Raw genomic sequence first — 12,500 nt, 5'->3', positions numbered from 1 at the left:
TTTGTGTCGTATTTGTGTCCCTGCTAACATAATATATTCGGGAGCAACAAAACGGGTCGGTTTCCTCAGAGACCTATTTTTATTGCTTCCGAGTGTACTTTTGGTGAAATTTGTCAATTCAAACACCTGATCGACCGGTTATAAAAATCATGTGGTTGTATTTGGGTCATAAACAGATGAAGATATGAAACAAAAAGGGGGGTTAAACTTGTATTATAAATCTGGTTCAAGATACCACCATTCTGGAACTAAAAAAACCCTACTAATCCCTACTTCCCTACTATCCCTACTTCCCTACTTTAATATTATAAATGCGAAAGTAACTCTGTCTGTCTGTCTGTCTGTCTGTCTGTCTGTCTGTTACGCTTTCACGTCGAAACCACTGAACCGATTTTGATGAAATTTGGTATATAGATATTTTGAACCCCAAGGATCAACATAGGATACCTTTTATTCCGGTAGAGGGCGCCACCGCGCGATAACCTAGATCCGCGCAGACGAAGTCGCGGGCTTAAGCTAGTAATATTATAAATGCGAAAGTAACTCTGTCTGTCTGTCTGTCTGTCTGTCTGTCTGTTACGCTTTCACGTCGAAACCACTGAACCGATTTTGATGAAATTTGGTATATAGATATTTTGAACCCCAAGGATCAACATAGGATACCTTTTATTCCGGTAGAGGGCGCCACCGCGCGATAACCTAGATCCGCGCAGACGAAGTCGCGGGCTTAAGCTAGTAAAATTTAAATACTTAACCTTTTTGCTTCGACTCTTGCTCCGTCTTTTTGTAAATGGACTGTTTGTCTGAAATAAAGGATTAGTTCTGTTTTATTTTGTAATACAATGCAATAATCTTTAATGTTCAGTCGAACTTTTGTCTAGGCGGTCATAGTGAAATTGATCATTAAAAGGTTGAGCTACGCAGGTTTATTTATAATTAGAATTATTAATTATGGCAAATTATGCGTTCCGGGGCAATGAATGTCTGTGTTTTGAGACAGTTTTGTCTTTCGGAACAAAACAGGGACTATGCAACACTGTGGCATGCTCGATATTTTTATGGTACGGTTTTAAGGTGTAATAAATATGATTTTAATCTAAACTTTGAAACGCCCGTAATAACAGACTTTGAAAGCCATACTTAAAAACCTCACGCAACAGTGCGCCATCTAGTGAGACAAAAAACGATAGCCCTCATTCTAGTACCGCCCATGCGACATACAATGTTTTTCATCACATTTGAGAATGAAATTGTAAATTAGTGAAAGAAAAACTATTTTTTTTTTTATTGCCGTTACCGCTGACTACGCTCTTGGCAGCGTCAGCTCCCCCCCGCCAACCCCACCCCCCTTCTCTGCAGCATGTGCCCGAAGTGCGCGCGCCGCGCTCCTGCAGGCGCTGCTGCACGCCATGCAGTATCACACTCATTTACCGACCTTGGGCTTCATGACAACAAAATTAGTACGGGCAATGACTCATTTACCGACCACAGGTTTCATGACAAACACATTAAGGTCGAGGGTTTTATTTGGGGGGTTGCAACCAAGGTAGCCTGCATGTTACGACACAGTTTACGAGCAAGTGTGATGAAAAAGCTTTTAAAAATGGTAAACTGCAATCTGATTATGACCCAATATCGTAAAAGTGTATTTATGTGTATTGTGTTATAGATTAAATTACCTATTTCACCACTCATTGATAACTGATAACTTTTACGTGACAGATAAATGATTAGATTAGATTAGATTTATTTATTACCTTTTGAAAAAATACATTATAAGCACATGTCAGTTAATTACAAGAAATTCACAAAAGGATCGTCAAATGTATACAAAAATAAATAAATCTTATTAAGTATAATAAATAGTCAGCGAGAATAAAAAATAAATAAATGAATATAAAATAAATAAATAAATGTGATGTCGTCTCTGTTTATTCGGTCAAGACAAACAGAGACGGCATCACACATATGTGTCCCATAAAATTTGACAATGAGTGGTGAAGCAGGGGGTTAGAGTACCTAATGAAATAAATTTCTGCCAGTATTAAAACCAATATTAATTACGATTTTTGTAGAATAGAGTTAAGTTTAATTTATACAGTCTATACTACACCTTACTGGCACTAACAATAAGGTCGGTGTGTACATATTTTTTACGTATATCAGCCACGCCGACAGTGTTAAAATAAAAATATAGGGTCCTCCCATAGACGTAGTGGCGTTTTTTTTGGATAGGTCTTTTAAAATCATTGGGGGGTAGCGACGATTTTTCGATTCAGTGATCTGTTTGCGAAATATTCAGCTGTAAAGTCCAAACCTCTAAAATCTAAACTGTTGGGCGAAAAAAATTTAAAAAATTCAAGATGTTAGTAAGTATAATTTACAAGGAAAATTATAGCGGCTTCTTGCTTTAGAACTAGTGGTAGTTTAAGAGTAAATAGCAGCCTATGGTATAAAATATACTTAAACTTGGAAGATTCCGTACACAATACGAAATCCTTAGAAAAATATTACTTGATTTTTTTGTAATGGCTACGGAACCCTATCTTGGGCGTGTCCGACACGCTCTTGGCCGGTATTTTTTTCAGCTTTTGGCATCCAATTCGTATAAAATGTGACCAGAAAAATGAGGCGGTTGAACGTTTGAATAATCGCCCCCCAGTCTCTGATCTAATTCTAATTCAATAAAGTATCATCCGATACTTATTTGCCGTCGCAGCCCTACCGTCCCGTTTTCTAGTTGGTCGCTCAATACATCTCTTTCCAACTAGTTTTTTTTTTATGACTAAGGAAGGTAAACGAGCAAATGGGTCACCTGATCGTAAGTGATCACCACTGCCCATGAACACCTGCAACAGCAGAGGGATTGCAGGTGCGTTACCAACCTAGAGGGCTAAGGTAAAATGCCTCTTGTGCCAGTAATTTCACCGGCTGTCTTACTCTCCTCACCGGAACACAACAGTGCAAGCACTGCTGCTTGGCGGTAGGATTAACGAGCAAGATGGTGGTAGCGATCCGGACGGACACTGCACTAGGTCCTACCACCCGCAAAGTAGAGTAGAGTAGTAGTAGTAGTAGTCGGAAGAAGACGCTGACCGGAGCTTTGACTTAACTTCAACTTTCTGATACATTTTCTAGAGTGTCAGACTCGGACGGGTCACCCGCGCGCCGCAAGCTCGTCCGCAACCAATCAGAAGGCTCGCCCAAGCCGAGCGACGTTAGCAGCGAGCTGCGGCGATTGGTGGATGCGCCCGCGCGTCGTCGCAGCGAATACGGCGCCATAGGGGACACAGCCTGCATGGGGGACCATAAGGTAATTAGACCTTGTCTAAGCTATAACCTAACCAACAAAAAGTTTTCTAACCCCCGACTTTGTCACTTCAAAGTTCAATATCTCAAAAACGGGTGAACCTATTTTGATACAACATATCTAAGAACCATCGCTAGAAAACCTGCTTTCAAATAAAAAAAAACCTGCATTCAAATCGGTCCACCCGTTAGCGGTTAAACTTATAACACCCCTCTTTTTGTGTCGGGGGTTAAAAACACAAAACACACTCCTCGCACAACTTTAGTGGAAACGCTGCCTTATGTAACTATTTTTACGTAGATGAAAATGTTTGTATTATCTCGATATTTTTTTGATAACAAACCGTTCCGTTGAATGTGTCTGTTCCTGGATCGGTGTGTTCAGATAAATAGTTATCGTGTGTTATGTTATCTGTCACTTATCCGCACTTCCGAGAACGTTTGGCTTGACATTTAATTAATTTTAGTATGAAATTAATCATATCAGCTGACGATGTAAGCATGTTTTTATTTTTAAACTCGATTCCATTAAACACGGATGAGAATGGATGTTTCATCTGTTTTGGTTTTAGGACCAGTTCTTACCGATAACAGCCAAACCCACTAGACAAAGCTATATTTTTTAACGCCCGACGCAAAAAGAAGGGTTATTTATACTCATATATAGTCGTAACATAAGTGTTGGTCATATAGTAATCATATTTAGCTTAATAAACCCTTACAATATACGTCTTCAAGCATTAACCAATTCTTTTCTTCCACAGCCGATCTACCTCCGCGTGCTGCTCCAAAGCGACCGAGGTACCCTCCAATGTTGCGAGCCTTTACTCCCCTGCGCCCTCTGCGCCTCTTTCCCTTCCACCCTCTCACTTCTACGCCCTCGCCTCTCTCGCCTCCCCACAGACCCAGACCTTTACATTAAAAAGAAATTAGACACCTCAACCAACGTAGAAAACACAGACGCGAAACGAACAAGAGCTGGCTCACTAAACGAACTCCTACATATTCCTGACGTAGAAATCACAAGCGCTGATTCCAGTTACGATGGTATATTTGTCAACGACGTAGATACAACTTTACTAACAGTAAGACACTGTGTTGACCCTTATACTCCTGAGAGCATAGATTCCCACACGCCCAACATGGACGCCGCGTCGTCAGGATCTGATGTATCCAATGAAATAGCAGATGTTATGGGCAGCGTGAAAATAGATATACCATCGTACAAGCTCACCAGAGACCGTAGTGTTTCCCCTACGCAGTTAAAAAGTAGATTAGATAGACTGTTGAATGACGAAAAGTTGGCTAAAGTTCCTGAACTGCAAAGGCTTAATAGCAGGGATTCCTGTAAATCTGATGTCAGTAGAAAGGCTGGGTTGTGTTGTTTAGCGCTGAAATGCTATGGTTTTTGTACGAAGCGAGCTCGTAAAGTGGAATGTAAATGTAGAAGCTTGAGTTGCTGCACTTGCTAATATTTTGATGTAGTATTTGGGATTGCACTGTCAAAAGAAAATCGTTGTGATACATTATATGACCGATTTTTGTAAAAAAAATGCACAGTTCTAAACGTGTGTTATGTTGATGATATTTTCATTTGACAATGTGATTCACTTTTGACTTTGAGTTGTAAATAGAACTTTTTATTTGACTAACTTGACAAATATTAAATGTTTGTCAGTTTTGATAGTGTATCGTGTTTAGTTGACCACGCATTTAACATATCTATTGATAAATTAAGAGTTAATGCAAATGCATCTGATAAATCTCCTATCAAGACAATGTGACTAAGCTACAATAAATATATATATAAACTCCTACGAAATGACTGTCTCCGTTGTAAGACAACAAAAGATTTTGACAAATTGCAAAACATATAACCTCGAATAACAGTTTTAGAAAAGTTAGTTATTTGAAACCTGGTAATCCATGTTAGCCGAATGTATATATAGTTTTCATCTAATACTTTTAAAAGTATTTTTTTCCACTGTTATTCGTTCTAACTGAAAAAAAAATGTCCAAGAGATGTTTTTTCTTTGACTGGAAATATTATTGTAGCTTCGCGGTTGTCTTTTTTTAAAACATACCTACTAAATCGCAAATAAAATCCATGTTTTAATAAGGTCAGTCTGGCTTGATTTTTAAATTTTATTTAAACGAATTATAATTTTAATAACGAATCGCCAGCTTTTATGTGTTCAATGTTAATTGACTTTTTAAAACGTTACGTTTTTAATTATTAATTAATAATACTAATTTACTTGACCTGTGTTAAAAAATCTAAGAGAGTCTTTAAACTACAAATATTTTGATATTGTTTTACAATTTATTGGGAGCGATTTTTGTATTGTATATGGTTTCATATGAACGCATTTACATTTACACTACAGCTTATATCAAATTCTGAACGCTGTTCGATTCAGTTTATTATAAAAACTCTATCTCTCAGCATGAGCGTTTTAGTATGACCTCCTTTTACAGTACAACCAGAATGTTAATGTCGCTCGGGACTCGTTGGTTTTCTTCGTTTTCCTGAAGATTCAAATGAGAAAGAAAAAGAAAAACGATCTTTTGTTTCGAGATTTAAACTACATTAGCAAACTAAGCAAGTAGTTTAAAAGAGGTAACACTAAAATGCTCACTTTCAGAAACCCAGCGAAGTTAATATTATGCAGTCCTCTGCTTTTTATTTTGAGTTCTACATATGCTAACTAAAAGTGTTTGTGATTAAAAACTCTCTTATAGTGAAAATTACCGCGGGGGTTTGGCTTTAGGGGACAGTAATGATGAAGCTAGACGAGCGTATTTTTTAGTGAGACGTAATTTCTTCTGCATTCGGTTTTAAACAAAATACCAGTTTGTGCCACACGGCGACTCGAAATGAGTTGTACGGTGTACTGCCGTTTCGGCAAAATATTTTTCGCCAAATTTCACTTCCCAAGAAACTTATCGCAGTAGTATCATTTCCCAAACAAATCTTTAGCATATTGATATTTCGCATTTTATTCATTTGGTCAAATTATCATTTGGCATAATTTTACATTGTCAAGTTTATTATGACAAACGTTTATTAAGCAAACGTTTTCTTTTGGCTAATATTATATTCCAAAAAAAATATTGTTCAAAATGACACTTCGCACACGAACCAACCACAGAAACCAACTGCTACCAGAAAAGTAGGTTAGGTTAAGTTAGAACTGCGTACCCCACAGAAACGGACTGCTACCAGAAAAGAAGGTTATTATGCCATGCAATATTTTGGGAAGAGTGCTTTATGCCAAACGATACATTTGACTAAATAATACTTGGTAGTTAATATGAAACATGACTAAGTAATTATTTTTGAAACAATAATTTGCCGAAAAAAAAATTACTAACTGTAAAATTGCGATAAGTTGTTTTAGCAAATGATTTTTTGCCAAATAATAATTTGTGTAAAATATTTTGGGAAAAAGTTGTTTGCCCATACATTAGTATTCCGAGTTGTACACATTGTATGAAACCAAAATTACGTGACCGAAAATAAGCGACTCACAACTCTAAAAATTACGCTCGTCTGGCTGCACCCTAATGACTAAATCCGAGTTGAGGAAATTACCTGTTTATCTTCGGTTGACTTTCTGGCCTCTAATGGTCTCCCGGTCCCGGATCCTTCATGGTAATCAACCGTATAGAGGTTGTACAAACCAAATAAATGGTACATTTACCATTAATTCAAAAAACTTAATTTAATTGCATGCTTGTTGTAAACTGCATGCAATGTACAATGCAATACTATAATAAAATTAAATATTTTTAATTATAACTTAGAGGGCAGGCAAGGGTGGTGACTCACCTGGTGAGTGTGCGAATTGTGAATACCGAATGCGTCTAATGGATTTTGGTTGAGTGAATATCTCAAAGAAGATATATATATATTATTTGTTTCTATAGTATTCGTTCGCTTATCCATCTGGTTAGACACTAGGCGTGTATAGCCAGGTTAAATTATAATTGGTGTGTCCTGCAATTTATGCTGAGAAAATTTCGTTTTTTTTTTTTACATAAATTTGACCTGAGATTGACTCATATAGAGATTGATTTATAATATTAATTAGATTTCTATGATGAAAGCTTATTTATTTCAACAAACATAATATAGTATAAAAAGATACGATAACAATTATTTAGATTAAAAAATATCTAAACCCTGTATCTCTCCTACCCGGGGCATCGTGCCTAGTATGCTTGCGGCATTCCCTCGCTGCACGGCTAAGCTCAGCCTCTGGGCGAAAAAAGACCCGGCCCTGGGGTCGCCAGAGACGCCAACTAGTTTATCCGACACCTCGCGAACAAATTTTTTGGTGTCGGATGACCACGGTCCCAAAGTTTCTGATGAAAGTAATTATGGAATGCTTGAAATTATTATAGGTCTGGCTAGAACAAGGGCCAGGCAGACTTTCGAGACGAAAGACTCATAACTTCATAAAAAGGTACAATGTACAAGATTTTCAAAAACGCAATAAAGTGGGTTTTTACCCTACTGGCCGAAGGAGGGCTATTTGACGAATTATTCACGTTTGTGCTATGTATTCGACTAAAACTCATGGCTGAAATTCGGTCCTCACATTTTGCAAACCCAACTACTAGCGCCTGCATTAAGATTAGTTATGTATACTTTTCCTTCGACTTAAATTACGTTGGATGAACTAATTTCAATGCGATTTCAACTAGTCGATGGCACAGCTGAGCTGAATGTTGTAATGCAATTTAAAATATGATTTTATCAGCTGTGCTTTTTATGTTAATATACCAAATGGTTTTTTAAGTCTAGTCTGTCTGCTCAAGCAAGTAAGGGCTTTATTTATAAACATTAAGGGGCTGTTTCACCACCCATTGATTAATTTTATTTGACGGGTAACTGTGATGCAGTCTCCGTCTATTCGAACAAAACAAACAAAGACTGCATCACATTTATCAATTTATAAATACTCTTAGAGTGAACGAAAAGCGGTAAATGTGAAATGGGGCCTGTTGGATGTGACATTTGAATCGTCAAGGGTCGTGACAATACTTGAGAAGTAACATCCCGACCGGGGATTGAAGCCGGGAACTCAAGCTTTGCAATTAGGTTCTCTAACCGTTTAAAAAAGAAAACTGGTCATTGTGTGTTTCTTTCATGTTTGACAAATGTATTGTTCGATCTGATTGCATAATACGATGCAATTGGACACGGTCAGTACATATATTTATGACTATTTATTTATGACTTATGGAAATAACTTATCTTAACAATATGCTTGACTTATCATTAACATAATAACTTATCACGACTGGTTCAACTGTACGTCCTAAAGACAGTTATCCCTTATCAATTTTACCCTGTAGGCCTATTGAGTATTGTTGGTTGAACAATCTTGTATTCCATAGAGAACCCAAAGGGGTTGCTATGTCTATAGACTCCTGAGCCCTGAAGTTTTTTTAACAAACTTAGTGCTTAAGACCAAGACGTGGTGGACCTGCTTTGTTATTTTGGATATTATTTCAAAATTCTTAGAATTCTTTATTTAATGAACAATTTGTACTTTATAAAGTACATTCGGCCGTTATTCTTAGTGTTAATTAGTCCTTTATAAAGTACGCGAGGATCCAGGAGGCTATAGTTATATTCTCTATAACGTTTGTGGCACACCGGGCTATAAATGTTAGAACGGGGCAGCGCTACTGCGCGCTCCTTTTCGTTTGCGGACTTTATGGGTGGGCGGAGTTATGTAAAAGAAAAAATATTTTTAACAAACAGAGACTCCATGGATTAATTTATTGAATCAGGCGTTACTTTTCGGAGGTCCATATCAATGAACTAAAAGAATTTCTTTGCTCACCCGCGACCTTCTGCTAAGCTTGCTCCATGGATTCTAATTACATGGCATTTAACCTAGACCTAGCCCTATTATTTAAGGTAACCTTTTTTAAAAAGGTATTTTTTAAATAGGTCTGGTACCTACAATTTCTATTTAACAATACAGGCTTTAAAGGAAAGAATATTCAGTTATTAATCCGCTATGTAAATATGAAGGTACGAAAGCTAAAGAGAGACCAGAATAATTTGGAAGATTGCACTTATTCAATCCCATGACCATTTTAAAATGCCCTTTTTTAAAATCGTCAGTAAACTGGTCGTTAACTGAATCACAGTGCAATCGTCCAGACTATAAAGAACTGTATCTTTTTATCGCTACCTACATAGACGCTCTTACCGGTGTATTCTGTGTGAAAGAGAGATAGGTACATAATATATGAACGCTACTTGTTAACTGTTAAATTTTTGACATAAAGTTACTTTAGTATGGCAACAGTGTTATTTGCAATGTTTTTTATCCAGTTTACTCTTTGTGTGTTAACCAATGCAAACATCCAATGCAATTAGGTTTAGTCTTAAACTCGTAGAGGAATTAACCAACAGTACTAAGGGGTCTTGCTTGAACCTTAATTATTTTATAGAGTTATGAGCTTCACCATATTTATTCTTAATTCTATAAGTAAGCATTTCTGGCACGATGAAGACTACGGCAGCCATATCACTTATATTATACCATTCTAATGTGAACACCCAAATACTCCGAAATATTTTATTCCGAATTTGCTAATTCCGATTTTCAAAACTCCGATTTTCACAATTCCTAAGACATATAATTCCGATTACTATAAAACACGATATTTATTTTTCCGAATTTCAAAATATTGTTTTTTTTTATATCGGTATTCATGGGAAAGAATAGGCTAGCAAACAAAGCTCCAATACAGCTGGCTGCAACAGTTTGTAAATACGGAACGGTTCGAGTTGAAGTGGGCGTCGGTGTCAAGTGGCGTATGTGCTTATAAATTACCTTGAATAAATTGTTATAGAAACACGCGTTTGAATGATTGTTAAGTATAAACAAATCATTAAAGTTTTAAAATTAAACGAGTACCTAGTGTTTGTTCAACAAGTTATTTTTTTAGGCAAAACCGGTTAAACGAGAGTGACGTCATTGTTTACGTTCCTCTGACTTTATACAAGTACAACGGTACAACGGAATGGTTGTACGAAAATTCGGCATATTTACTAGCAAGTACCTACTATCATCACAACTGTATTTACTAGTAAGTGTACTAGTACTGGCCTTAGGTGGAACGATATAGATAATCGTTGTGGGCGTTTAGTGGAACTACCCATTATAGTCTTTTAAATTTAAATGCATTCCCACCCACTTGCGGGACCCCCTTTATGACGTGTGCCAGACAGCCAGTGGGAATACATAAGTACGTACGTTGACTGTTGCGCCCATCTCATAGGTTTTTTCTTTTCCTAAAAAATAAATAAATTAAAACTTCACAAGGCCACGTAACCATTAAACATTTACTGTCAATACAAATATTATTTATTGCACACCGCAAATCAGTACGAAAAATTTATATAGGCACAAAATGCAGGGTAGATAATAGGTGGTCAATATCGTTTAATATTTCTGCTTGTCCAGCCAGCCGCTTAACTTTGTTGCGCAGGAGTGCAGCAAACGCCGCAATGATCTGGCGATGTTTCTAAATCAAATTGTATGACGTTTACACTCTTGGTTAATTCCTCTACGCTAAAACTATAGAACAATTTGATGACATTACGCTTTCAAAGGATATAACCAAAACACTTGATGAAATTCGTTTTGGTCTCTCGATTTCATGGCATATAGATGTTATGATGACAATTGACAGGTATTTGATCAAAAATATCTGAACACAGCTTTATGCCGTTAATAATATAGTCGTATTCAGATATTTTTGATCAAATTTTTGCTCACAAGTTTAGGAACTCGACTGTACATGACTAGCTGTGGGAACCACGGCGCAAGCTGTTTTATTCTGAAAGGACGCCTGTTCCCAGTCGGATGGGTACCGGTCAATATCTTTGAAAATGTAATGTTTTAACTATAAGATTACAGTCAATTTTTTATTGACATTTCCGATGCAGAATTACACAATACAGAGTCAGGAATTTTCGGGACACTTCTTAATTATCATAGTGGGTTCTCTTTTATCGACTTCCGATATACATTATATCAATATAATATAGGACATAATATGTTAAAGAAAACTAAAAAAGAGGTTAACAGCCGGCGGTCCTTTCGCTAAAGAGCGGTCTCAATAAAGAAAATGTGGAATAGAGCTATGAAATCAAAGTACCTAATAGTAAACAATATTTCATATTAAATCAGTTAAGTTCAGTTAATAAAATTCTTTGGCATGTTAAGTTCAGTGTTTTTTTCAATTTCATGTTTATTTTAGAGCTAACAAGTACTCCACTAGTTTCTTTATAAAATAAACATATAGTCCTATTTTTTCAATATTATCTAATTTTAAATTATTTCTTTTACAGTCAAATCCATTTACACGTACTGAAAATCTAATTTAAAGTCTAATCGATCGATATTTACATTTAAAGTCGGTAAATGAGAACTCACTATGAATGAAAAGTGCCAGAAAAATTCTGATTTCTGCTTATTTATACGTAAAGTGCACTCCGTAATGAACCTTAAATGTAAGCCACGATGTTTTATAATCGCTAGGTGCTAATTTAACTATACGAATAAACATTCCGCACTGAATTTCGTTTTTTATGTTTTATTCCTTTGGTAAATGAAAATTTAGGTGTCTTTAATCTACATGAGTGTTAAATAATGGTGTTTGTATTCATTTAAGTTTTATCTAAATCACAAAATATTTTTTGTTCTGTAAATATGTACAGTTTTTAAATATGAAGTGAAAAATTGTACATATTTTTTTAACCTTGACAATAATTAACGCACTACCTGTGTTTAAAAATAATGCCTCTTTACTCTTATTTTTATTAAAATTAAGAGCCATAAAGAAAATTGCCCACCATGTAGTTGCTAAGGATAACTATTACTAGTGAAAAAAAACAATTTGGTGGTCGAAAAAAAATTTTCTAATGTGAAAAAAAATGTACAAGTGTCGAAATTATACAAAAGTGTCTGAAGCCAAATATTGTAATTGAAATTAAAGTGAACTCTTTTTTTTGCTCACGATAAGCTACATAGTGCTAATCGAGAAAGTTATCGATTTACTAATTATAATTATAGCTTCGAACGAGATTGTTGTGTGCATGTATTTTTAGAACTTGGAAAGTGTTTTTTTTTTATTTACTAACTAAAATGCACAGT

At 36.0% G+C, this 12,500-nt stretch overlaps 1 protein-coding gene across 3 annotated transcripts in view; it reads left to right on the top strand.

The window, feature by feature from the left end:
* LOC141442420 (inositol polyphosphate-5-phosphatase A-like) overlaps positions 1–12,500 on the top strand; it is a 46,923-nt gene that overhangs the window by 24,960 nt on the left and 9,463 nt on the right. Inside the window, exons 11-13 of one of the 3 annotated variants that reach the window (XR_012452939.1) lie at positions 3,139–3,313; positions 4,074–6,486; positions 6,544–11,924. Coding sequence is in view for 2 of the 3 variants with exons in the window: in XM_074107396.1 (XP_073963497.1) it covers positions 3,139–3,313; positions 4,074–4,781 (883 nt within the window). In the remaining variant the exon portion in view is untranslated. Of the gene's footprint in view, positions 1–3,138; positions 3,314–4,073; positions 11,925–12,500 lie in introns of those variants that run through there. The other 2 variants (XM_074107397.1, XM_074107396.1) reach the window with 2 other exon arrangements.

Source organism: Choristoneura fumiferana, chromosome 25 (genome assembly GCF_025370935.1).
Source record: "Choristoneura fumiferana chromosome 25, NRCan_CFum_1, whole genome shotgun sequence".
NCBI classification, from domain to species: domain Eukaryota; kingdom Metazoa; phylum Arthropoda; class Insecta; order Lepidoptera; family Tortricidae; genus Choristoneura; species Choristoneura fumiferana.
Note: the sequence above shows the minus strand (reverse complement) of the source record. Positions and strands in the feature narration are given on the sequence as shown.